Raw genomic sequence first — 24803 nt, 5'->3', positions numbered from 1 at the left:
ACGGTAATAAATAATGCAGCTGTTGTGATTATGTAGCCAATAGTAGCCAGAAGCAACAATAACGAGCGGTGCATTTTATAAGCCGTTGTGGAAGAGGGGGATGCATTCGTCTCCGCTTCTCTCCGCTTGCTGTTCCCAGCTGCTTCGTGCCCCACATCACCCGCTACGTTGTTACTGAAAAGGCTGTCGCTGTGCTTGGAACGGTATAGTATCGAGTGAGCGCTGAACTGTCATCTCCGCCCACCGGTGGTGTCGTTCGCCGACGGGGGACACGAAGCCGTCGCGCGATGTGTCGACGGCAGACACTGCCAAACCGCGCCGTGCGTGGCATGCGCGGTCGCGCTGTGTGGCTCGCGGACTGATTGCGGGTTCGCACTCATGAGACGTTGTTTACTGCCTCCGACGCGTTTTGCTCGTTTGCTGCCGTCTTCTCTACGCGAGTGTCGTTAGTTCGCCGAAGTCTGTGCGTCTGTGATCGCTACATTGGTGCAATAGCGTATGTGCTCGTGTTGCTGCAAGCATTGTCGCCGCCTTGCGTTTTAGTGAGAACGCGAAGTCTTTCAACATGACCCGAAAGTCGAGGACCGTCGCCCTGTGCTGCCTGGCCAACTTCGTGAACGCGGCCGACCGCGTTCTCATGCCGATAGCCATCGTTCCGATGAGCGAACAGTACCGGTGGAGCCTGTTGTCGCAGGGATGGATACTGAGCGCTTTCGCCGTCGGCTACATCACTAGTCAGGTGAGCCGCGAATGTCAAGTCCGACCGTCCGACAGTTTCGCGTGAAAGTGCTGTGCGCGCTGTCTGCCGCCGTGAGCGACGTGTGTTTTATGCGAGGTGCGGTGTTGGCAAGAGAGAAAGAAACCACGTCGTCGTCGGTCGGGTTTTTCAACTTCCGGTGCTCCCTCGCAGGCGCTTGACACCGCGAAGCGTGACTAGCGTACGCGCCGACACCTTCACGCCCTTTTTGTTTATTCAGCCGGCGTTTAACGGTTCTGCGCCGTGTGGCTCGCACAGTTGTCTTGTCGAGCCTTAAGAGTTGGCCTAGGCTTCGTAACAGACTGCTTCTTGGCAGCGCTTGGTTGGCGTTTGAGATGACTCGCGGACAGCAGGCACTCCAAAAAGTAAAATAACTCCATTATAACTTCCGGAACGCTTTGATCCAACAAACCTTTAGTTTAACGGCTTTCCATAAAGGCTTTCCTTAAACCAACTGCGATTTGGAATTATGGAGAATTGGCTCATGTGAAGAGAAACTGGCATAAATCTAAATTTACTTGGCAGAGTGCTATAGCTTGGAACAGCCATTCCCCAAGTATGTTCCACATGTGCAGGTGCGCTGACGTAGTCGGTGCAGAGTAGAAAGTAAATCATTAAAGTATAAACATAGAGTTTGATCAGCTGAGTGTCAGCTGATCAAACTCTGTAGTGTAGAGGAATGTCGTCTCTGTCAAGTTCTTATTCTAAGTGTGCTGCATTTCTAGAAGTGGTGGCCTATATAGAACTGAATATTATTTCTGCAACTTGAGACACGTGGTTCTGTTCAATTGCACTGTAGCTTAAAGCTCCTGTGCAGATGGCACGTGTGAGTTGGGTGGCAACTGGATATTCCCTAGAGGGTGGTATTGTAAGAGGGGGACAAGTAAGATTCTTGAGCAGGCATTGTTCTTCTGCAAGATGAAAATAAACTAAACGGGCCATCAAGAGCATCCACTCATATCCCAATGCACCGATATCGCACTGCACACAGACTTCTCTTTGTTTCGCCCCCATCGAAATGCAGCTGCCAATGTTCCCGGCTACTCCGGCACAGTATTCAGGCTCAAATTGCGATAACTTGAGGAATTAATGCAACATGGAGTGAATACCAAGTTGTGAAAAATTGGAAAAACAAATTGAGAGAAGTTTAGAAATAAATGCATTACCAATTTTCATTTAAATTTGTAATGCATCTATTCCTAAAGTTCTCTGCTTTTCCAATTTTTATTGAAATTTGTTTTCACAACCCAGTATTCGCTCCCATGTTGCAGTCATATTAATACATCGCATGGTGCATAAAATAAACTGGCATATTGTAAATGGTTTTGGCAGAATATTTCTATTCTGCATAGTATATATACATGTATATATATAACAAATAGTGTAGTGGATAGTAACAGAATAGTAAAGGCTAGCAGTAATCATAAGAATTGCATCACATTTGTGCAGTGAACTGGTTGCGAGGTCAATGCAACCTTGTGTGTATAGTTATTTGTAATCCCCCTTTTTTTACATTCAACCGAGAAGAGCTCCAGCTTTTCTAATTTTCTTTTTGTGCGCTGCCATTATGGTTCGAAGATGTGTCTTTTCTCCGCTGTGCAATGACTGCTTGACTGCTAAATACATTTCTCTGGTTTTGAAGGCCAAAGCGTGGTATAAAACTGGTTTCAATTGTCACATTCTTGTTTCAGATGGAAATGTATAAATCTTTTTTCCTTGTCATAGGCTGGCATAGTGAATCCTGTTGTAACAAAAATGCAGTGTCGCCAAAGCTTTGTGGTTTGATTGTAGTGGCACCAAGGCATTTGATTATTGAAAGCGCGCATTGTATTAGCTTTTCATTGTGTTGTAAGAATATGCAGTCTTAAGAGTGTATTGCAGACTTTATTCACTTTATTTATCATTTACAAGCGACTCATCGCAAGAATGTGTATACTCTTGTCACCACTACAATCGCTGTTCTTGGCTGCGCATGCTTTTCATTAAGTGGCAGAGGTGTTACTTTCATATCAATTACTTAGTCACATTGTTGTGATGTGTCTGCACCTGTGTGACCCTTTGTCTGGAACACTTAAACGAGCTGGCTGATGTCACAGCACACTATGTGGGCATAGAAGCAATGCTACGGAGCAGATGGCCACAGAATGGGCGAAGCTGTTCAGAAGAACAGATGGTAATATGGCGAAGGAAGGTGCTTGGTCGTCGTCTGCCCACGCCATTATGGGTCTTCTGCAGCGCATTTAGGCACGAGATGCTTGCAGCATCAGTTTGCTGTGCCGACGCCTACATCTTTAGATCAGTAATGCATGTTGCTGGGCTAGTTGGTTTATTAGGGTTGAAAATAACTTGGTGCAATCAAGACGCGGCAAAGACAGACGGGCATAGAACAGTGGTCGTACTGTGTTTGTCTCTCTTCCTTTTTCTTTTTGTTGAGGTAATGTTTTTAACCTGGTTCTGTAGTTTTGCAGCGGAACCAGTTTTCTGTGCTAAGACAGTTACTGCCAATGACTACCACAACCATCGGCAGTGCCTACAGCTCACTGCCTTCAACCAGTGCTGAGGCGCAGACATAAATTGCCTGCTTTTTATGCAATGGTGTAAAATGGCCCGTTCTCCAGAAAACTCTGTGTCAGTGCGGTGACCAAAAGATCAAAGGCATGATTCTTGAGTGGTCTTTCTTTCACATAGAGTAACTTAAGACTGCTTGCTGATCAATATGTGTGAGATAGTACAGGTGCAAATTAAGGGATCAGTGATAAGTGAGGTTGTGTATTAATTGATTATCTCCAAGAGAGTACTTGCAGATGAGAGCCATTGATGCTGTTACCGTTAAAGGCATAGTTTAGGTGTCAACCCACTTTTTGTTTTTTTCTTGCATGGCCTTGAGGGTCATGGATCCTGAAGCTTCTAAAGGGAAAACGGCATAAAAGGGGGGGGGGGGGAGAGGAAACCCTGCCAGCTCAATTTCGTTTGGTCTCGTGACATCACAGAACCAACTGACTGATCAATGCTCAACCAGGTCACCTGCCAGAAGAACACTCGTGACTTTTTGGTCACAATGCCGTCTGCACCGGAGAACGGGACCTCTAACACAATCGTGTTAAAACACATTCATCTTTTTGTGGGTTCGCCGACATCTGCCTTCGTGCTTGAAATTTTTGGAGATATGAACGTTGATGGCTTGCGGTCCACGTCCAAACTGATTCAAACTTGAGGCAAAGCAGTGTCAAATGAGTGGAAGGATTTGCTACCATAATAGAGTATGTTGTTACTGAAATCGCTTGTCTTCAATTGCTGGCCAATGGGAACAATATTAAGTTGGGCATAAGCTATTTGGACTGACGATCAGACAATGTATGATGTTCAGCTATGTGACCATTTCAGCAGATGATTTGGGAGGCAGGCAGTGGTGGTATGGAGCTGTCGCTTCTACTGCGCTGTGGACATAGATTTGGGTGTTCAGGTCATTCTGCCCAGGGCACAGCGGGCATCACTATGGACAGTGTAAAGTCAGTGAATTCCTTACAGAATTAGGAGAGGCTTAAGTCAGTTTTTTCAGTGGCACTTGCTGAGAAGTACTGGTTTGGCTCCTGGTTTAGGTAAGGATTAAAGGTCAGGCTGTGGTCGCTTGGAAGCTATGCTGACCTTATAGTTTCAATTATTGACCCGAGGCCACATGGTTGTGATGCCGCAATGCAGCTTAGCCAATCAGAGTGTGTGCACATGCTGTTCCATTCTCATCTCACCTTTCCTTCCATATGGAAGGAGCTGCCTGAGCTGTCAGCTCATCTTGTCACCTTCAAACTACCACTTGCATGCTTATGAATTTTTTGAGGCTGCGAGCTTCAAATGTAGAGTGGTAGACTCCCATAGGTTTAGGTTGATATGGAAACGGCTGATGACGTCATTCACTTAATGACGTCACAAAACAGCTTATCTAATCAAAGTGACAACACAAAATGATGTCGCTAAGCAGATTAACCAGTGAGAGCAACTGCACATACAATGTAGGTTGCTAGGGTGTAGATTGCTATGGCAGTGGCTAAGGACGTCATTCGCAATAATGATGTCACAGAACAGCTTAGCCAATCAGAGCGACAGCGCAAGCACAATTCCGATACTTAGCTTGGGTGATCCTACGACTGTACTCACCATATCCATGTCTTTCGCAGTTGGTGGGTTCCAGTGCGCCGTCGCGCTACGGTGGTCGCACCGTCATGGCGGGCGCCGTGCTCCTCTGGTCAGCCTCGACGTTGGTCACGCCCCTTGTGGCCTCCTCACTGCCTCTGCTGCTTCTGTGCCGTGCCCTATTGGGCTTGGGCGAAGGCCTGGGTCTGCCCTGCATGTTCCACGTGGTAGGGCAGGCTGCAGCCGTGCCGGAGGAGCGCTCGCGAGCAGTGGCCAGCGTGCTGGCTGCGGGAGCCGCGGGGCAGACAGCCGCAGCACTGGTGTGCCCGCACCTGGAATGGCACCGGGCCTTCTATGGCCTCGGCGCGCTGGGTATCGTGTGGACGGCTGCCTGGACTGTGCTGCACCGGGACGACGCGGCCGCTACGCCGCATAAGGAGTCCAGCAAAGTGGCTGCTGGTAGGTATACCCCATGTTGCCATTTTGCTCGCTGAATTGCTTCATGCACCGGGATTAGTTACTACCGTGGAAGCGGTAGTGTGAGGGATAGGCAGCAGTACAGCCGGTAATATGGTGACAGCGAGGGTCTATATTCTGAGTTTGCGTCGTTTTCGGAAGTGTCGTTATCTCCCCGACCTCGAGTTATCTGATTAGTGGGAATGCTGGAACTGGTAGTGGCATCGGTATCCGGTGTTTCCATCAATCAGATGACTCAAGGTATGGGAGATAACAACCTTCCGAAAATGACACAAACTCGGAATGTGGATCCAGGTTGGAAAGCACTGTAAATGTTGTACTGTGGCTGCCATTTTGAAGAACTAGGAGCATGATGGAGAGTCTGTTGCACCTGTCTCATCTGCTTTTCGCCTGCCGCACCATGAAAGCTTGGTGAGACCTGTTCATTGTGCACCATCATGGCACCTGCAAACCATGCATAGCTTGTGGAACTGCCTATACATTATGCATTTTGAAAAAGAAGAGGGAAGGGAAATACATGGAGTGAATAAGCAGGGTACCTGCATGTTCTGATGGAAAGTGCAGAAATGCTTGTGCTAGGACTTAGGCTAGTGCACACTGGGAACCGGAATTGTGTACTGCTCTTGCAGGAAGCACCTTGGTTGCACCTTTTTAGATGTTTTCCCTCTATTTTTTCCAGCATCCCCCCACTGGTTAGAGCTGGTCAGCCACTGGCCCCTGTGGGCCATCTATATTGCGCACTTTGCCATGAACTGGTCCAGCTACACCATCATGCAGTGGCTGCCCACATACCTGGCCAAGGCCCTGTCTGCCCGGCCGGGCCACCTCAGCTTGGCCGCACTGCCCTACGTGTGCAACTCTCTCTGTGGTCTGCTCACGGCTCGGGCGGCCGAACTGGCCGGCCGCCAGTGGAGCCTGCTGGCAGTGCGCCGCCTTGCCACCTCGTGCCTAGGCCTGCTCGCACCAGGCATTGGCCTGCTAGCGTTTGCCGCTGCTGGCAATCTGGCCTCGGCGCTCTTTATCGTCTCCTGTGCCATGGGCCTACTGGCTTGCAACTCAGCGGGGCACCTGGCCAACCATGCCGATGTGGCGCCCGCGCACGCGGCTCTCACGTTTGGAGTGAGCAACACACTGGTGAGGACCGCACGCACTGCTAACCAGTGTTTAGTGGCAACACTTGAACACTGTCGTCACTTGAAAATCCGCCGTCGGCGGCCTTCTGCCAACGTTGCCGTTGTGAACGAAAAATTGCAAGCATGGTGCTGGAAGGGGGTAGCTGGCAGGTGACATGGCCGAGTACTAACTTACTTAGGGCTGCTTGTCATTACGTTTGGTAGAAACTGCCTAATCAGGCTCCTGATTTCATATTGGTGGGGGCTGATATCACAATCAGCCTGCCTTCCTTGCATTCGCATTACCCCTTGGTTGCGCAGGCACGTTCACAAGGCTTGGTTAAAGCGGCGCTCTATATTTGGGATGGTAGCCTACGCTATCACGTCATATCCTTAAAGGCAGAGCTTAAGTGTCGCCCATAGTTTTCTTTCGTTTGTTTAAAGCAGTACGTGTACAACTTAGTACTAGTTGTCATGCAAGCTGTGACTGGTTTGTCACCATGACATCCGGCTCCTAAGCACAAATGAGGGTTCATTCTCGCAAGAATGCGCCACGGGGGCTATACGCTACAGTCGTCTCCTAGCCCTAACGTGCCAGCCCTAGCAGACAGAGCTGTGACCCCCATCCCGTGGTGCGAGAAATCTGTGGCGGGTTCGGGCCGGAGGGGACAAACACGAGTCGCGCAGCTTTAATCTGTCCGAGTAATTATACACGGCAAATCAACAGCACACAAATACAACCGCTGCTTAGTGAGCGAACGCCACGTACGGGGGTGAAATAAAAACCACCTAATAGGGAAGCGCGCCAAGAAGGTGAGAAGAAAAGTCTTCTCACTTGACACAGCTTCGCGCTCACATCCCGTTGCGATAAGTGCCTACGGTCAGTGGGCGATTCTCGGTGACGGCGGTGGCCCCCTCGGCAGAAATCATGAACCGCGCGCGTGCACGATCAACCGCCGAAGAGCCCCAAGTGCGATGAGACAGACACGCTGCTCGACTCGCATGGGAAAGGAGGTCTCCCGGTTATGCCGGCAGGAAAGAGGGAAGCCCGCGGCAGCGTCACCAGGAGACTGGGAGGCGGCTGGGGTGGCCAGCGTGCCCTCTCCTCAGCCCACCTCTCTACCAGTGCGTGTAATCATGCGTGTTAATTACGTGCGGGCGTTATAATGGAGGAAGGAGGTTGTGAATCCTCACAGTTTACAGGTAATGAAATGATCCAAGCCCCGTTGAGAGAACACCTGTGTGGAGAAGTGTGATTGGGTTGGGTTGAAGACTAGACTGTGCAGTGCAGGGCATCAAGCCCTGCTGTTTGAACATGGAAAATTGAGTGCAAACATGCAATTTCGCTGCTCTAGTTACCTTCTTTTCTGCATGCCAAGATGTGGTTGCTACAAAGAAAAGTCAAGCAACTTTTACAGTTATGGCCATGAATGGGAAGATAAACAAACACCCACGCAGTGGAAAGCCACACAGGGGAAGATGTAGGAAAGGAGTATGGAGGCTGTGTGCAAAGCTGGAGCGTCTGTAGTTACAATCCAATACTGTGGAAGAGAGATGTCGTGGCATGGTGCAGGGGGACGGTGCACTGATCAAAAGATGTCGGGCTAGCATTATATAGCACTGTGGAGTGTCTCTCAATCAGCTATTCTTCATAGCATAAACACATCAGTTTTTTGCTTTTTTGTTCATGAGAATGGCTCACTGCATGCAGGCGACCATTCCCGGAATACTGTGTGGACCACTGACTGCGGAGCTGGTGACGCAGTCGCACGGACGCTGGTTCCCCGTGTTTGTGCTCGCCGCAGCCGTCAATTTCGTCGGTGCTGTTGTCTACGGAAGCCAGAGCTCAGCCAGCCAGGTCTTGTGACAACCAAGCTCGGACCAATCAGCTTTCTTCGTCTCTGCCTAGTCTCGATGGCACTGTGGGACATGACTGATGCAAAGTGGACCGATCGTTGGGAGCCGAGGAAAAAGACGAGCGGATGCTCGGACCAGAGACTGTGAACTGTTTAGAGGATATTTTTTCGTTTCCACTACAGAAATACGTGGCAGTGAGTGGCTTAGATCCTTTTTCCCCGGTGGGCCACAGTTGTAGCCGTGCGTTAGTGATTGTTGTGCAACAAGTCGCAGAGGGTGACTTGGGCAAAATGCCATGTGTGTGTTGATTGGTTAGTTGAATGTGATCGTATAGGCACTGCTGCTGGGAGGTATCTCGGCTATGATGCCAGCTGCAGTAAAGCACACTTGAGGCACGAACTCAAAAATGGTGGGCAAAAGGAAACCCATTTGAAGATGTTATATTGATACGACATTGAGTCTGTATTGGCTTGTGCAAGTTTTATGGGACCTAGATTTACATTCTTCTCTTTATACCATAATTCCCATGATGTAGCCAGCTGAGGACAGTTAGTCCGTGTTGTGTACTGTTACACCTTTTTCCATTGCGAACTCAGCAGCGCAAGGGGGGAGGAAATTAATTTGTGCTGCAGGTGTCGTATTTAGGTTGTGGCCATCAACAAAAGTTTTCGGCATTAGTATGTCATCAGGTAGTGGCCTTAACTCACAGCTTCCTGTCAAGGGGGTAATACTCATGATGTCATGGGCATTCAGCCTGGACCATTGTCGGTCCTTTCCCAGTGTTCACGCCTTGTCCATCATAGGCAGCAGCACCACCTTGGTACACAATTTTTGTTCTGAATGACACCTTTGGTGGTGTTGAGTCATTCCTCCACCAGTAGTGTGATTAAAGGTGGCAAATGGCAGCCTTCACTGTATAAACAGCAAACACTAACGAAGGCATGCAGTAATTGATAGCTTATATATAATTCGATGTTGAGGGTGTTGAAGGTTTCAGCTTAGTTTGCTGCACTTTTTTTTCTGTTTGATGCTCAAATGAGACAGGCGAAAATAAATATTTGTTGCGAGGCATTTTGGCCGAAAATTCACACTGTAATGAGTGTTCTCTCTCAGCCAGATGCATTCAGCAAAGTGCGACTCCGAGTGAAGAACGAGACAATGCATGAGTGAAGACGTCCAAGTGACTGTGCATCAGTTCAGTGAACTTTGGCGAACCCCAGTGTTTGTGGACGGATACAATCTCAATTGTGGCATTTTATTTGTCAACAAAGAATTCTCCCGAACATTGTGGTTCTGTGCGTGGGTAAAAACAAAATCCATACATAAGGAGAATATATTGTTCTGCAACCCTTCAGAGAATCGAATGAGTGGTGTGGTGGGGCATTCTTTTCATGACAGAGACATTTCAGTGTGTTTATGAGCGTTTCATTTTTGTTGTCTTTTAAGAGTTGTTCTTATCGTGTTTGCACTCTTTTTCAATGGCACAATGATTTGTCCAGAGCTTTCAGTGACACTGCTAGGATTGGCATTTTTTACTTCCCAAGTGTAGCCGATTCGTTGAAATGCTATACATATATTGATGGCATGCAAGATGCTGTCATTGTTTTACACAGACAAGCATGCCTTGGTCACGCTGTTTTACATAAAGCACGAGTAACCTTATCCGACCAATGCAGACTTTCTGCAGGATAGATGCGTCGGTAGAATGTCTTTCGCATAAGTGCTTTGTATAATCCCGGTAAAGATTTTGTAAACCATGACACCTCAAACCGAATCTGTTGATTGTTAATGTGAAAAAATTCAAAAGCATAAAACATGTTCTTGAATGATAAGCTTGTAGTCCATCCTAGATAACAATGAAAGGCTGTATTTTCTGTGTTGAGGTTCTTCGACAGTGTTGGTTCCCGATACCACCATGTCTGACTGGAAGACAAGTGTTGGTACTAAAAGATTTATTTCTTTACTATGCAACATATGTACACTTTCAATTCCTTCTGCCCGGAAAAGCATGTCAAATTAGCATCTGGCAGCACACAACATGAAAGCAATGACCGCAGACAGAACATATAGGCAGGTTGCAGAAACTTGATGTGGTGCTAGTTCAAAATTCTCATTGGAAAACTAAAGCTGCCACAGTCTTAGACCTTACCATGAACTGAACAGTGTGGAAATCGTATATATATTAGACAAAGTTTTACCAGGTTTCTTTCCCTTCTTTCTTTTGGGCAGCGTTTGATCACATTTTGTCAGTTCAATCATGAAAGGGGGGGGTCATGCATCTGGGACTTCAAATATGCATGTTAGGGTGGATGTACAGACACAAGCCTGGTAAATATAACAGCAGCTATACAGCTGAAACATGAGAGAGAGTGGAAGATGCGAAAACTTCGACAAGAAAAGAAAGCCAGAGCTTGAATTTGCTGTGCCTAGGCAATCAAGTTCAGAGAATATGCGCGGAGAGTTTCACGCGTAACATGAAAAAGGAAACTGCAGCAGCAGCTTGTCAGCTGGTGAAATCACTGCAATGCGCCTCCCGGAAAGAAAAAAAATCTGCGATGAGAGAGCGCGGTCATCCAACATGAAGGTATAGGCGGCAGTGTGCGTAAGTGTGTGCAGGCTTTTTGTGAACACAGGCATGTCGGTTGTGACCGACACACTGCGGCAAGCAGATCTCTTAAGGTAATGCCGCGGAGGAAAAGTAAGCCCTGCACATCAGTCTTCTCACCACCTGTGGAAGTGGCGGACATATGCGTGAAGATGACCACCGCGGCCTACCTCCACGGGAAGTCATCGAAAGACTTGGCTTGACGTTTGTCGTGAACTAAGCGGGCACATTCCAGTAGGGATCTAGAACCCTTCTCATTCCTTTCCTTCCCTGGGAATTAAAGAAGGTCGCCACAACGTTGAAATTTGCAAGTAACGGGTTAAGTATTGTATTTCACTGTTTACCTTGTTTAGTGCTGCAGCCTCAACTTATATTACAGTTACCCCTCTGACTGACCTACTGGACTACAACTGTAGAAACTGATAGTAGTGGCTCTAATCACGAGACTGAAAATTCACCCAAGTTAATGCATCTTCTCTCAAAGCTATTTCAGGCCTCGAGGGTTGAGATGTGGACACCACGAGGAATAAAAAGCTTAGATTACTTATATAACTAAATTTCACAGACTCCAATTTAAATTCCCACAGCTTTCATGCTAGCCACAATGGCAGAAGTAGGCCTAGCCTCAAAGTCGCCACTTTTTCGTTTGTTCGAAGGCTTCGTGCAACGCGCCCCACTTCTGACATATACGCAATGACTCTAAGCTGGTGGCAAATGTGATTAGGTGAGCAACGACACATGACTATGGTTGCGGCAGCCTGGCGCTCAACAGGGGGTGCAGGGAAAGCATCCAGCCTTGGCAAGCAACACTGCAGTTCCCCCAGGCACAACGTCGGTGCCTCAACAGGAGTACATTTCGGTCCCAATGTCCTGGCGGGGAGAAGAAAGCTGCGCTGCATCGTGGGCTTGCTGCAACACCGTGGAGTGTCCACACTACAAAAGGCAATGCTCGTAAAACGGAGTACTCCGTATCACAGGTGCTAGTACAGTACTCTTGCACCACATCCACCGGAAGAGCCACAGCACCGCACCTATCCGCACAACAGCTGCACCGGTTCCAAAAGGTAATTTACGGTGTAGTGCAAATCGGTGACGCCACCCAATGACCTGTCGAATGGCCGGCACACAACGGGGCGCTCTCCTGGTACGTGCGGATGAAGGGGCAGTCGGCACTTGCTGGTTGTGTCAGTGCAATGATCCCCGCCACACAAGCGCTGCACCACGAAAGCACAGTCTCAACCAAACGAATCTCTCCTGTGCTGTATTATGCTCACAAATGCAAGCTAGCTCGAGTGATGAATGTCCCAAGGAAGAGCACGTCGTCGCTGAACACATGTTCACGCACACTCGTCCAAGAAATGCATTTATGTTCACACAGCCATCTGCCCCCACCTTGGCAATGTGGTATTCAAAGTGGGCACGCACTCGCGCCATGCGTGGTGCAGTGATGAAGTATGCTGACGACGCCCAGAGAGTCGAGACGGTTGCGGCGACACCACAGTCACCACAGTCACAATGACGTTCTTTCACAAGTGCGGCCCACTGCGACGACCCAGTTTCGAGACCTGCCACGAGTGCGGCACGATGCTGCGTCCGCTCAGGACAGGGAAATGGTGACATTGATGCCCAGGTTTCCGCTGTCGGCAAACAGCTGGGCGATGCTGGTGTCAAAGACGAGGCAGTCGCTGCTCATGATGGCCGCCTGAACGCCCTCGTGGATGCTGCGCGGTGTGGCCTCCCACGTGAGCCGGCGCTTGTGGCCGTTGAGCTCAAGCCGGTAGATGAAGTTGTCGGCTTGCTTGCGCGAGCCAATGAGCTGCACCACGGCGAAGAACTGCTGGTGGCCGTCGTACTTCTCCTGCTTCTCCAGCACCAGCATGAAGTGGTGGCCAAAACATGACTGCATCATTACCCAGTCGACAGCCCCCGGCAGGTTGATGTCAGTCGCCAGGAACACGATGTCCTCGCCTGGAAAGAAGGTGGACATGAGAATGCTTAATGGTCAGCAGGAGTGCGCACATTGTGGCATTTTTGGCTCAAAGTAAACTCAAAGTAAATGGTAAATTCTCCCGAATAACTTACAAGCAAACAGTTCAAATAACTTTTTAAAGCTAAGGGGTGAACAATGTAGCTCAGTGTTTTTGGAGCCACTTGTATTTCTTATGCATTGGGAATTGATTCGGGTTTAGGTTACAGGTTTAGGTTAATCGGTCGGCCCACTCCCACCAGATCGGCTATCCTTTCTTGCAATCTACAGCTCTCCTGCAAGGATGGTTACATAGCAAGTGTTCTCAAAATGCATCCAAGCGCCTCTTGAGTGTGTGGTTTATGCCTTTACATTTGCTAGCATTTTTAACAGTGCCTTGCATCTTGTACAGCTGGCCTCACAGCCCAAGGGAAAGGTTGAGTAGCAAACTATTTCTGATGGTGGATTGTCATTGCGCAAGGGCCCTTTGGGATCAAAGATAGCTTGGTTTTGAGGTTTAACGTTCGAAAGTGGTTCAAGCAATGAGGGACGCCGTAGTGGAGGGCTTTGGATAATAACGGCCACATGGGACTCTAACATGCATTGACATCGCCCAACACACTGACACCTCGAATGCCACCGTCACCAAAAGCGGTCGCCGTGAGCCCGCACTAGCACTGAGCCCGGGTCCTCCGACTCTGCAGTGCTGCGGCATCAAAGTAATACAATTTCACTCCAGGTAAGCCAAGCACCATGTCAAGCGTGCAAGCTTCAATGATGCTTATCTTAAGAGCACAAATTTATTTATTTATTTATTGATACGTCAAGGGCCCCAATATGGGACTTTACACGAGGGATGGGGCCTGTGTACGGCGATACGTGGTGACAGGCTAGTGTTATACATGGCTATGATGAGACAGCTTTCTCAATGGCAGCTTTGAAGCGTACAGCATCACCGACGAGTGCCATATGGTGCTAAATGGTATTGCAGCAGTGTTCTTTTTGTCTGAAGCAAACTCTGCACATTTGACAAGAGTGCCGCCGGACACTGCCACAGTCGAACCTTTCCTGTTTGCCTTTCGCTCCTGACAGCCTCCGAATGATCATTAAGAAAACAGTAAACAGCCCGGAAATGTGGGAAAACAAAAACTAAAAGTGCACCAAATGAACAGAAAAAAGGAGACTTCTAAGCATAGAGAACAGCACCAAAAGCACTCCGCTTATTTCGAAGAGATCTAGCTTTTCAACTCTTCTTCTGAATATTCACTCAGAAAGCATGCATCTTTTCCGATAGGAAAGCTGGCAGCTAACCACGAAGATAAGAATAAGTAAAAGAGGAAACTAAATTGTTAAATTTCGCATCTCGAATAGATATGTAGGCTATAAGGAATGCCACAGTGGATGGCTCCGGGTTAATTTAGTCCCACTAAGTTTCTTTATCGATGCTGGCATTGCACAGCATGCGCATGTCTGTGCATTTTGCCTCCATTGCACTGCGGGCACCGTGGCTGGGATTTGATCTGCAACTTTGAGATCTGCAGTAAAAAAGGAAGCCACTAACCCGTCATTATATATCAACCAGATAATTCCCACATTCTGTGATTATGGGTTGCTAAATGCAAGCAGCAAATATTTTTCGAAAGAAAATATTTAATAAGAAAGCTAAGCACAGTTATCAGAAGTAAGGCAGAGTCCACGTGATCAAGAGGTTTGGTTAAAATTCAGGAGCCTCCTAAATAATCGAAAAAAGTTGGCAGGCAAGGCTTTATGCCTCAACAAGGCACGCGTATCTAAGGAAGTGCATGCAGCCCCCTCTTTCAATAATACGAGAAGGTACCACAGGCCCTTCCCTTCCCAAAATTCTTGGCTGAATGCCTGGTCTGTATAACCGTCTCTGGACACCGGTTACATTGAATCAAGGTTTCATAGTACCAACATTTTCATCCTCTAAATAATGTGGATCAATATTTGTAGGCAAAACGTCTGAACGCCTCCTTTCTTAGCGATTACAAAGCTTTGCATAAATCTGCATTGTCCAAATTACCAAGGATCTGCAAATAAACGAGACTTGTACCACCTCAGTTGTCCCTTTATTCGCCCACTCGAAAGCACAAAGCTCCAGAATTTTTTCACACTTTGGAAGTACAATGCTCACCTGCTGATTTGGCAGAACAACACAAATAAAGGTAGTACATCAAGATACTGAGGATCCAATCAATGTACACCCTTCGTAAAAAGTTTAGAGCCCAGGGGGTCTACTTCTGAGCCATACTATGTGGCTCATAATGCATTCCCAGGTTTCCATACTTTATGAAGGCAAGAAGATTTTTCGTCTTACCCTCTCCAATGGCTAGGACTTCCAAAGTTATTAAAGAAGTCATAGTATGCGGCTTAAGCAAACCCTCTGGTTTTGCTGTACGTACCTGCTGCAGAGCGTGGAAGTCAACGACCCTCTAATGAAGCTGAACGAAGACCAGCCGCTGCTGGTTATGGCTAAACAAGTGACAAACCAGGGTCCGTATTCCCAGATGACTCGAGGCTACGGACATAGTGACACTTTCCATAATAACGCAAACTCGGTATGGGACCAGCACTGTCACCTAGCCAGCAATTCGTAGCTACAAGAGTGTGACGAAGGCCCGCTCACCTTGCAGCGTGGTGATGGACTTGTGCGAGTGCACCAAATGTGCCATCACCTGGTCCAGGGAACCCTGCCACTTGCACGAGGCACCGGGGCAGGGGCACACGTAGGGCCTGCACAGGAAAGGGAGAGAAAAGGCTAGCACCACAGCAGCAATGCTGAAGACGAGTGAGCACAGGACGCAGGAAAAAAATATAAAAAAAAAACTGGTTTCTGTGCTGGCACGCACTACTTCACGCGTAACAGCAGCTCTGTGCCAGTGATGCACAAAGAGCAGTCTTCTGTGAAGAAAATAACTAGTACAAGGAACAGGTACTTTGTTTTAAGGCAAAAGCCTTTCTAGGCTTATGAGCTGTGGAAATGTCAACAGGAAATGTTCGCACGAACTGACCGTTAAAAAAAAAATGTCTCCATCGAAAATCGAACAATTATCCCTATGATCCTCAGCAGAGCACGCAGAGAAACTGATCGTAACTATCCTTGTCTAGCGTGAGGACAACAGTAGCGATGACAACAATGCAGTCTGTGACAATGATGATGATAGGAGTGATGATAGTAGGAAAGACAATGACGATGCAGTTAGTGAAAACAGTCCTGTAAAGTGCTGCTTTTAAGCAGACTTAAGTGTAGTCCTGCCATTTTCTTTTTTTTTGTGTGTGTGTGAAATTTCGTGTCCATTCCCAGTTTACAAATCACAAAATAGAAATAAAAATGCTCTGGCTTTGCAATCTACTATTATTATTTTAAAACTGTTATAGCCTGACCAGGTGGCACTGTGGCAAATCACTTAACTGCCATTGTTGCGCCAATATGGCCGGAAAAAGGGGGGACCAACTAAAATATCAGCTGATGGCTAGCTCAGGTCGCCAAATGATGAGCAGCCTTAGACCAACTTCTGTCAGTGCTCCGTCCCATCAGCTGCAGCACGTGTCCAGAAGTCAAGGCAACCACTCCCTTTTGGACAGCAACCATGGGAACAGAAAGGGTTCCCAGACATACCTGAACTCGCAGGCCTCCTCGTGCTCGGGCTTGTCGGAGTGTGAGAGCAGGGCGGGGCAGCCCGTGAGCGAGTACTTGCACGGGAAGAACACTGTGTTCGCCACCTTCTCCATGGCCAGGTTGCGAATGTTGCCTACAGACAGGACAGAGCCAGGGAAAGAGGACTTTTATTTTGTGGCCTATTTCATGGCCTAAGAGGCTTCCTTTTCTCTAAGTACACCTTGGGTGTGGCATACCTGAGGTCACATACAGAGAACAGGAAGTACTAAGGTGTGACCAGGTTCCCAGGCAATATTAGGTAGTGTGTACAATATGCCCAAATTATTGATGCTTGTAGTCAAAGGAGTCATCTGATGCTCAGGATTTGTTATACAATGTTCTAGTTGGGCGCTCTGTAACTATAGTAATATATCGGTAATTTGAATGCCTACATAATTCGAAGATGTTCTGCAGAACCACTACGCGTACAAATTCGATTGGATAATTGAAGCAGCAGCTCTGTTAATACAATGAGTTGGGGTGCTATGCAGGAATGTTCAATCCATATTTTACTGCTATTCAATAAAGTGGTGAAAAAGTGACGCCAGTTCTTTGATGTACTTTAGAGCCCCCTGACCCCGCAACTCCCACAATAAAAATCTCCTCTCGTTAAGCTTCCGAACTGCTGAAGTGTGTGCCTGCAGAGGAAAAGACGTGCTGCACTGCAACGCAGCCACTGATGCTTCCGGTGCATCAAGGCATGGCTGGTATAGAAGCAAGATTGCGTGCACTTTTCGCTTTGCTTTGGACCAGGCATAGGTCAAGGTAATAGGGGTGCTGGCATCAAAGCAGTTCGGTGCATGTCCTGTGATCCGCCCATTCCTGCCCTGCGCTTGCAGAGAGGTGACCGAGCGCTATACTAGCCTGCGCCGTTTATATTATTGGTGTGCCGTAGCTTCGAAGATTAGATTTTATGAGTAGTATGCATGGGTAGTACTAACAGAACCTATACCTGACAACTTGAATCTTAACGATCAAGATACCGCAGTTCGCAGCCATGAACGATAAAAGATGGGGTGCTAACGCACATTCATAAAAACCGCGACACATGCATTAGCACCCCATCTGTTATTGTTCATGGCTGTGAACTGCAGTATCTTGATGGTTAAGATTCAGGTTATCAGGTATCAGTGCTGTTAGTACTACTAACGCGTGCTCCTGGTTGTCAATGGAGTAAATATTTGTGTTCTTTCCAATAAAATCTTCAGTTGCTACTCAGCACTGGTCCTGTCTTCTCTCTTGTCTCCATCGTTGCGCTGTTTTTTGTCTAACTATAAACCAACTCTCTCAACTCACCATTTTACTGAAGTACCACATAACCCTCACCCTTATTACGCAAATCAGATTCCAGACTGAACTTTAGAGCCTGCACTGTGACCCAACAATGCATAACACTCACTAATGATGCCCATTTTGTCAGAAGCACTGACACGGCAATGCACATATCAGTGCCTAATGCAACATCATAACCTATCGCGACTTCATGGGCATGTGATTCGTGTCTACTCTGCCCACTTACCGATGGGACCTCGGCAGGTTGGGCAGCAGGTGAGCTTCTGTCGGCACGAAGAGCACACCAGGTGTCCGTTCTGGCACTGCAGGATCGGTGGCAGCACATAGTCGAAGCACACGGGGCACTCAAACAGGCTGGCCAAGGCCGAGGCCGAGGTGGATGCCGAGGCTGCTGGCGAGGCACTGCCGCCCGGGAAAGGCCCTCCCCGGCCCCCCACGGCCGCGTCCCCTGCACCTGCTGCTGCACCACCGCGGGCGGGGTATCCCCCCGCCTCGGACTTGCCACCACCGCCGCCGCCCCCCTTGTTTCCAGCCGCCTGCCGACTCATGCCGTTCCCGCCACAAGAGTCGATAACTGGACGCTGCCCTTCTCAGCACGCGCCGAAGCCACCGATGTGTCCGCCGCCGCGGGCGGACAACCCCTGCAGAAGAAACGAGAAAAAAAAAAGGAAACCTTAGGCGCCCCGCAGTGCTTGTCAAAAGTATGTGGGCCAAGTAGCCTAACATGTCACTAGACTTGCACTCAGTCTTACCTATGAGCTATCGATAAAGCCTAGTGACAAGTCCCTTCACCAATACAATCCCCACATTGAACAAGACCAGGGCCCGTATTGCGAGTTTGCGTCGTTATCGAAGTGTCGCTATCTCACGTGACCTCGAGGCATCTGATTGGTCGAAATGCCGGAACCGGGCGTTGCCACTACGGAACCGGAAGTGGTGGCAACACGATGTTCCGGCATTTCCATCAATTAGATGACTCGAGGTCGGGGAGATAGCGACACTTTCAATATGACGCAAACTCTGAATACGGACCCTGGTCAGTCAACCTTCTGGCCGGTAGACCGATCAGAATGCTATAAAGATGAGCTTAAAAAAGAGTAGAAGTGGAAGGGGCTCAGCTGCTATCACTTCTATACATAGAAGGTAGGTCAAAGGTCAAGGGCTGTGCTCAGCAACTGCCACTGTTAACAGTTTGTGGGCTCAACGCTTCACCCTTGTACACTTTCACAGGATATTCAAGGTACATAAAGTTCACGCGTAATGATTATGAAGTGTTGGTTCCTTTAATTGCTTCATTAAATACTTACATTTTGCCCAAAGGTATTACAGTAGGGGGAATATTGCAAACAAATGATGAGCATGAAATGACCAATACACATGTGATTAGAGATATATAAAGGAAAGGCCTCAAAAACTATGGTCACAAAAGTTGTACGCATCCAAGGAACTTTTAGAAAAACTATCTTAGTGAGCATGTGGTCATCCTACATCAGAATTTAGAAATCTTTTTTTCCTTCATTTCTAAAAAGGCAATGTGCGCATAACTTGAGATGCTTGTGGCTACAGATTTAAAATGGCTACTTAAAATGCTAGTGGTATTTACAGGCCGGGTGGCGAGAGTAGTCTATAGCAGGTAATGACTTGGGCTACTATACAGAGGCTTCCATGATCGGCTTCGTATCACTGCTCACCTTTGCGAAGATACACACTGCATCTAATTTGAAAGATATCATCCAGAGGTACAATGAAAGCTTGCTCTGGATGATGCAAATACTAGTAATGATAATGATAATCGATCAACAGAATACCCCAAATCAAAGCAATTTTGTGGGCAGGAAATGCTGCACTGCTGCCAATAAATACATGCCTACCCTGAGGATCTCTTACAACTCAATTCTATAGCTCTGAAAGATTAGACTACCTTGTAGCCATGATGGCTACTAGGTAGTCTAACTTAACCTAGTAGGTAGTCTAGGTAGGTTGCTAACTAAGGAAAATGACTTAGATGGAGCTAGGTGTTACCACCATCCTCATGAACAAGACTGAAGTGCAGTGAGAGATGGAAACCAACCATCTGCTTCAATGCCTGCTGCTGCTGCTGCTAGCCAATGACCTCACAGCACGTAGAAGGCAATATGATGAGATAAGGTCCAAGTTGAATACTACATGGATTAAGCCTAAATAACTACAAGTAATATGCAATTCACTTGGAAAGCAAAATAAGTTGTATAGTAAAGGCACTGCCGCTAAGGAAGCACGTAGCCATCTAAAGAACAGGCAAATCCTGGCACTACGCCAGTCTATGACACTAAACTGTCCCCTTATTCACAACACATCCCTGTACACTTCGATGAATCCTTGAATACACCTTTTTATTTTAATTTTTTGATAATTTTATTATAGTATTATAAATTTTAATTAGTATTTTAATTTTGCACTTAGGTACAAGCGGTCTGAACAGTGTCGCAAACTAAGAGACCCTCACTTGTCAATAATTTTCTTTTACTCTTTTAAACTGCAGACAAACTTCAAGGTATACTGTGACCGGAGCTGAGCTGTAGGCAAGACAGCTGAACTAAGCCCCGTGAGCTTGCCTAACACTGTGCATCATTAGATGGGGCTGTTAAAAGTGCTACAAAAACATTACACGACACAGCACGCCGAACGGCAGCCCTCAAAAATCCCAGCAATGCGAGCAGCCTTCGGCCGCACAGCATGTGGCATTGTGCAGTCAGACTGACACCTGTCACGTCGAAGCTCTCGACTGGTCAATTGTGGTGCAAAAGAGCAGCAAGCTGGGCTGAATGAAAGCCAAGTACACGCACACAGCAATCGGTAGCACAAAAAAAAAAAAACGAAAACAGAGCAAGATGGCAAAAAGAGAAACAAATGAATGGAAGACAAGCTTTACACTAACATCTGAAATCAGTATAGACTAACCAGACGAACAACAGAACTGAACATGAATCAACTAGTCCTTGGCCCAAATTAGATAACGGCATTTTCCGAGGAGTGCTCATGGGTACCGCTTACAAAGTACAGCAAAATATTTGTGTAACACTTACAGTTGATAACACAAAAATAGTTACCGATACTTAGGATCTTTAAACACACTCTTTCTGCGCATGATTGCCATAAAATATTGAGAAGTTTTAGAGCAATGGTACCTTTTAATTGACATGCTAGTCCCAAAATACACAGCGGTTGTTTAGAAATTTAAAAAAAAATGTTTCAAATACTTTTTTTTATAGGCAACGTTCAGTTTGAGATTCGAGAAATTAGAAAATTTGCACACTCCTGCACAGAGGCGAGACACATTAATCTGCTTGTCCTTTCAGTAGTCTCTGCTTTCAGCTGGTCAAACCACCAGAGGCATCCAGACAAACTAACTAGCCCTGCTCAATACATGCATAGAGTAGAGAAAGAAAAGTTGCAGAAAGCCACCAGTAGGTCAGCGTAACATGGCTTCAAAGCGAATTTCTCATCTGGTACAATCAAAAAGCCAATCTATCCAGAGTCATGCCCAAGAAGAAATACCCTGTGCAAGTTAGTGCAATGGAGACAGGGGCCTCACAACTGTAGCTGCATGGAATGACTTTCTAAGGACAGTCGGTCTGCAACAAAGATGAAAAAGCCCAGAAGGAAGATGCTTAGTGGGGAACAATAGATAATGGCAGGAAAAAAAAGGAAAACAGCATCACGAACAATAGCGGAATAAGAGGTAATAGACCCATAAAACAATAGCTTATGGTGAGAGAGCACGCAAATGGTTCAGTCATATCGCGCACCGCAGCACATTTTAAACATTTAAAATGCATATTATCGTAATACTCATACTTTCTTGTCTGGGGGACAAAGTGGGGAAGGATGCTTTCATGACATAACATGAGATCTGCTTCAGTTTGAACCTACAGTCATACACACAAATCATGACAGTTTTCTTCACGAAACAACGGCTGAAATTGACACCAATGAACGAGTAGCCAAACAGTTAAGCAATTTCGCAGTTTAACCAACAAACCACGCATTTGATGTTCGCGACAGTAATTAAGAATACACAATCAGAATAAAGCTCTCTCTTCGGTCTTGAATCATGTCCTAGCCAAAAACAACAAATTGGAACTCTGAAATACAGTTGGAACCAATCGAAAACAAACCACAATAACTGAATTCCAACCAATCTTGCCTGACGCTGGCCACACCTACCCAGAAATGACGATTCCGTAATCCTGCTACGGCCTGAAAAAAATTACGAGGGACTTTAGCGACTAAAGTAGTGAAAGGCGAAAGCCTGAGAAGTTTCATTGGTTACATCATGTCTAGCGTTCCTGCCATCTGCAATCCCACACTTGGAACGCGCGCCAAGGAACGCCACGCGACAGGAGCGATGGCGTGCCATCCAAACGCACACTTGTAGAAAGTGTGACATATACTGCGCCTTTCCTCCAGAAGACTCTTGTCTAGCGTTCCTGCCATCTGCAATCCCACACATGAACGCGGGCCAAGGAACGCCACGCGACAGCCGCCGCAAAAGCGGGGCACACTTTATCCACGACAGTATGAGCCATTGAAGGCTTTCGCCTTAATAAATAGTGCACATCGAATATATCAATCAAGCAACTCAAAGAATGTATCATGCGACACTGCGGTACAGACAAGTGTCAAAAGTGTCACAGGCCAGATTCCTGCAGTCACTGTGCCGTGCTTGTACACCTCAAACAAAACTCGACCGCACTGCGCAAGTTACTCATGATCGCTGCTTCTGCACCTGTACCTTTCGACCCGTGAGGTCCGCGCACTCGTTCCCATGGCTAGCTTCATATTTGTCTTTGCATTAAACATGCGCAGTTCTCGGTCACTCTTCCAATCGATCAGCAATCAGTCCGTCCGTACAATCACGTTCCACAACCGCAACAAGCGACAACACACACTATCGAAAAGAGAGTGACCTCAACCAAGCCGAGCGCGTCATATCACTTTGTCGCGTGCATCGGTTTGGGGGGCAACCTCACATCACCGACACGCGAAGCCAGCAGCTGCGCAACACAGCGCTCTCCCTCGGGTCCAGAAATGAGGAAAAAGTGAAAAATCCACGGTCACCGAAGAGACGGCAGAAGCAAGTCGTCAAAGCCGTCAAGCGTGGGACGATACGGCGACGACGCGCAGAGAACGACGTCGACCCGAAAAGACCAGTCGAAGAAGCACACCACCAATCACTCGGAGTAACAAAACCTGTCCCCCAGAGTTCAGAACAGTCTCGGCCGCCGTCGCATTTATCGACGGGTGACGGTCGGACTACGCTAGCGCAAAAGAAAACAACCACGGTATGGAAGCAGAAGAAAGAAAAAAGGCTTTGCTTTTACTGACCTCCCTCGCTAGCTCCCGCAGCCGAAATCGTCTGCCAAGCAGCAGCAACCAATTTGTCTGTCGAGGGTTAGCACGTCAACACTGCTGCCTTTTCGTGGACGGCCCGTCGCTAGCTGCTGATCGCGCTTCGTTAAGACCAAGAAGCCGCGGGCCGTCGAGAAAAAAATGTGCCCAAAAAGTATATATCTCTCGCTCCAGAGCGCAACCTAGTTGCCGTTCCATCGTCGACGGCCGACCGACCTCGGCGATAGCTTTCGCTGTACTCACGCGGCTCGAGTGGTGCCGTCTGCTCATCGGGTCTTGTAGCCGCCGCTCCCCGTTTCCCAGCTACGTCGACGGCGCCCGAGAATTCACGACGCCGACGGTAGCGACGTCGGGCCGCGGTGCAGACCCATACTTCTTGCCCCGAAATGCCTCCGGAGCCCACGGCAGCAATGGCGAGAGGCGAATGCAGCACAGCCAGCCCCACACGAGCCGAACAAAACCAAAACAAAAAGCACCGTCGAAACGGGCAGAAACAGGAAATGTTGGGAAATGGTGATTCGGCCTGTCGCGTTCGCCAAAGCGAGACGAGTGGTGTTTCCTTGCGTCCGGCTCGTAATAACTGCGCCGAGCTTAGCGATGCCTGCGCGCTAACTGCGCTAACTGCTTAAAATACCGACGCAAAGAAAAAAAAAAAAATTCTTTTTGTTACCTTTCTTTCGAGAGCTGAGGAAACCGGGCACGGCGTCGCGTCGCAAGCACACTACTCGGTCATCAGCTGTTTTCGCGGTCGGCCGCTCAGGAGGTTTTTGGCCTGCGTACGGTTGTTTGTCAACGGCCGTTGGTAGCAAACTGATATGGAACGTTATTGAGCCCACGTGACGCTGTTTTACTGCGGCAAATCATCGAGATCGGCCACTGACGGCCTCTTCTTTTGCATGCGCGGCTTGTCTGCGCGCGCGCGTAGAGCGTGTAGCGAAGCAAGGTGTCATCATCATGCCATGTTTCGCTTCCTTGTCGTCTGCTCGACGTTCTCCTTTAAATCGTTTTTCGTATTCTATTACGGCATAATATTTGCCATAGTAAATTTTAAGAAAACTCATGAGGGACTTTAGCGACTAAAGTAGTGAAAGGCGAAAACCTGAGAAGCATCATCTTGTCTAGCGTTCCTGCCATCTGCAATCGCACACTTGAACGTGCTCCAAGGAACGCCACTCGACAGCCGCCGCAAAAGCGGGACATACACTGTTTGTCCATGACAGTGTGAGCCATTAAAGGCTTTCGCCTTAATAAACGGTCGCGAGAAAAACTTCCGAGAGTAATACAGAATGTGCAGCGAAGAAATGCGAAAGCCTGAGCTTTGCTGCTGCACACGGTACATCGAGCGCGCCTTGTCGAACACAGCGTTCTGTTGAACGCATCGAAGTTCACCGGCATTCTGTAATTAGTTTACAGGAAAGGAAAGGCGAGCTGTCACTAGCGGAATCTCGCTCACACGTCTCGCTTACGCGTTGTTGTTGTTGTGGCTGTAGGAAGAAGGAAAAGAAAATGCACGGGCCTGCTACTGGCTCTGTAGCTGA

At 47.8% G+C, this 24803-nt stretch overlaps 2 protein-coding genes across 4 annotated transcripts; one reads left to right on the top strand and one right to left on the bottom strand.

Moving 5' to 3' along the window:
* Positions 1 to 58: 58 nt before the first annotated feature.
* LOC146181641 (sialin-like) lies at positions 59 to 9415 on the top strand. Its single transcript, XM_084576640.1, has 4 exons — positions 59 to 739; positions 4930 to 5344; positions 6042 to 6496; positions 8186 to 9415. The coding sequence occupies exons 1-4, from the start codon at positions 566 to 568 to the stop codon at positions 8339 to 8341; spliced, it is 1200 nt and encodes a 399-aa protein (XP_084432766.1). The 5' UTR covers positions 59 to 565; the 3' UTR covers positions 8342 to 9415.
* Positions 9416 to 10266: 851 nt separating this feature from the next.
* On the bottom strand, positions 10267 to 24176 carry LOC146181640 (E3 ubiquitin-protein ligase Siah1-like). Of its 3 annotated transcripts, none has more exons than XM_084576642.1 (5): positions 23936 to 24176; positions 18101 to 18515; positions 16543 to 16675; positions 15550 to 15656; positions 10267 to 12904 (listed from the first exon to the last, which is right to left on the bottom strand). In XM_084576642.1, exons 2-5 carry the CDS (start codon positions 18420 to 18422, stop codon positions 12534 to 12536), a joined length of 933 nt encoding a protein of 310 aa, XP_084432768.1. In that variant the 5' UTR covers positions 18423 to 18515; positions 23936 to 24176; the 3' UTR covers positions 10267 to 12533. The 3 variants fall into 3 exon arrangements, with proteins under 3 accessions (XP_084432768.1, XP_084432767.1, XP_084432769.1); XM_084576641.1 differs by lacking the exon at positions 23936 to 24176 and adding an exon at positions 23509 to 23867; XM_084576643.1 differs by lacking the exon at positions 23936 to 24176 and adding an exon at positions 23242 to 23487.
* Between the last annotated feature and the right edge of the window lie 627 nt (positions 24177 to 24803).

This window comes from Amblyomma maculatum, chromosome 8, assembly GCF_055883805.1.
Source record: "Amblyomma maculatum isolate TAMU_Amacu chromosome 8, ASM5588380v1, whole genome shotgun sequence".
Classification (NCBI taxonomy): Eukaryota; Metazoa; Arthropoda; class Arachnida; order Ixodida; family Ixodidae; genus Amblyomma; species Amblyomma maculatum.
This window is presented reverse-complemented; position numbering and strand designations above follow the sequence as displayed.

Excerpts from the sequence above, each read along its gene's own strand:
- LOC146181641 (XM_084576640.1), top strand. The coding sequence starts at position 566 with ATGACCCGAAAGTCGAGGACCGTCGCCCTGTGCTGCCTGGCCAACTTC. Across the intron at positions 740-4,929 it reads TCGGCTACATCACTAGTCAG|TTGGTGGGTTCCAGTGCGCC; the intron begins GTGAGCCGCGAA and ends TGTCTTTCGCAG. Across the intron at positions 5,345-6,041 it reads GTCCAGCAAAGTGGCTGCTG|CATCCCCCCACTGGTTAGAG; the intron begins GTAGGTATACCC and ends TATTTTTTCCAG.
- LOC146181640 (XM_084576642.1), bottom strand. The coding sequence starts at position 18,422 with ATGAGTCGGCAGGCGGCTGGAAACAAGGGGGGCGGCGGCGGTGGTGGC. Across the intron at positions 16,676-18,100 it reads AACCTGCCGAGGTCCCATCG|GCAACATTCGCAACCTGGCC; the intron begins GTAAGTGGGCAG and ends TCCTGTCTGTAG. Across the intron at positions 12,905-15,549 it reads GTCCATCACCACGCTGCAAG|GCGAGGACATCGTGTTCCTG; the intron begins GTGAGCGGGCCT and ends CCTTCTTTCCAG.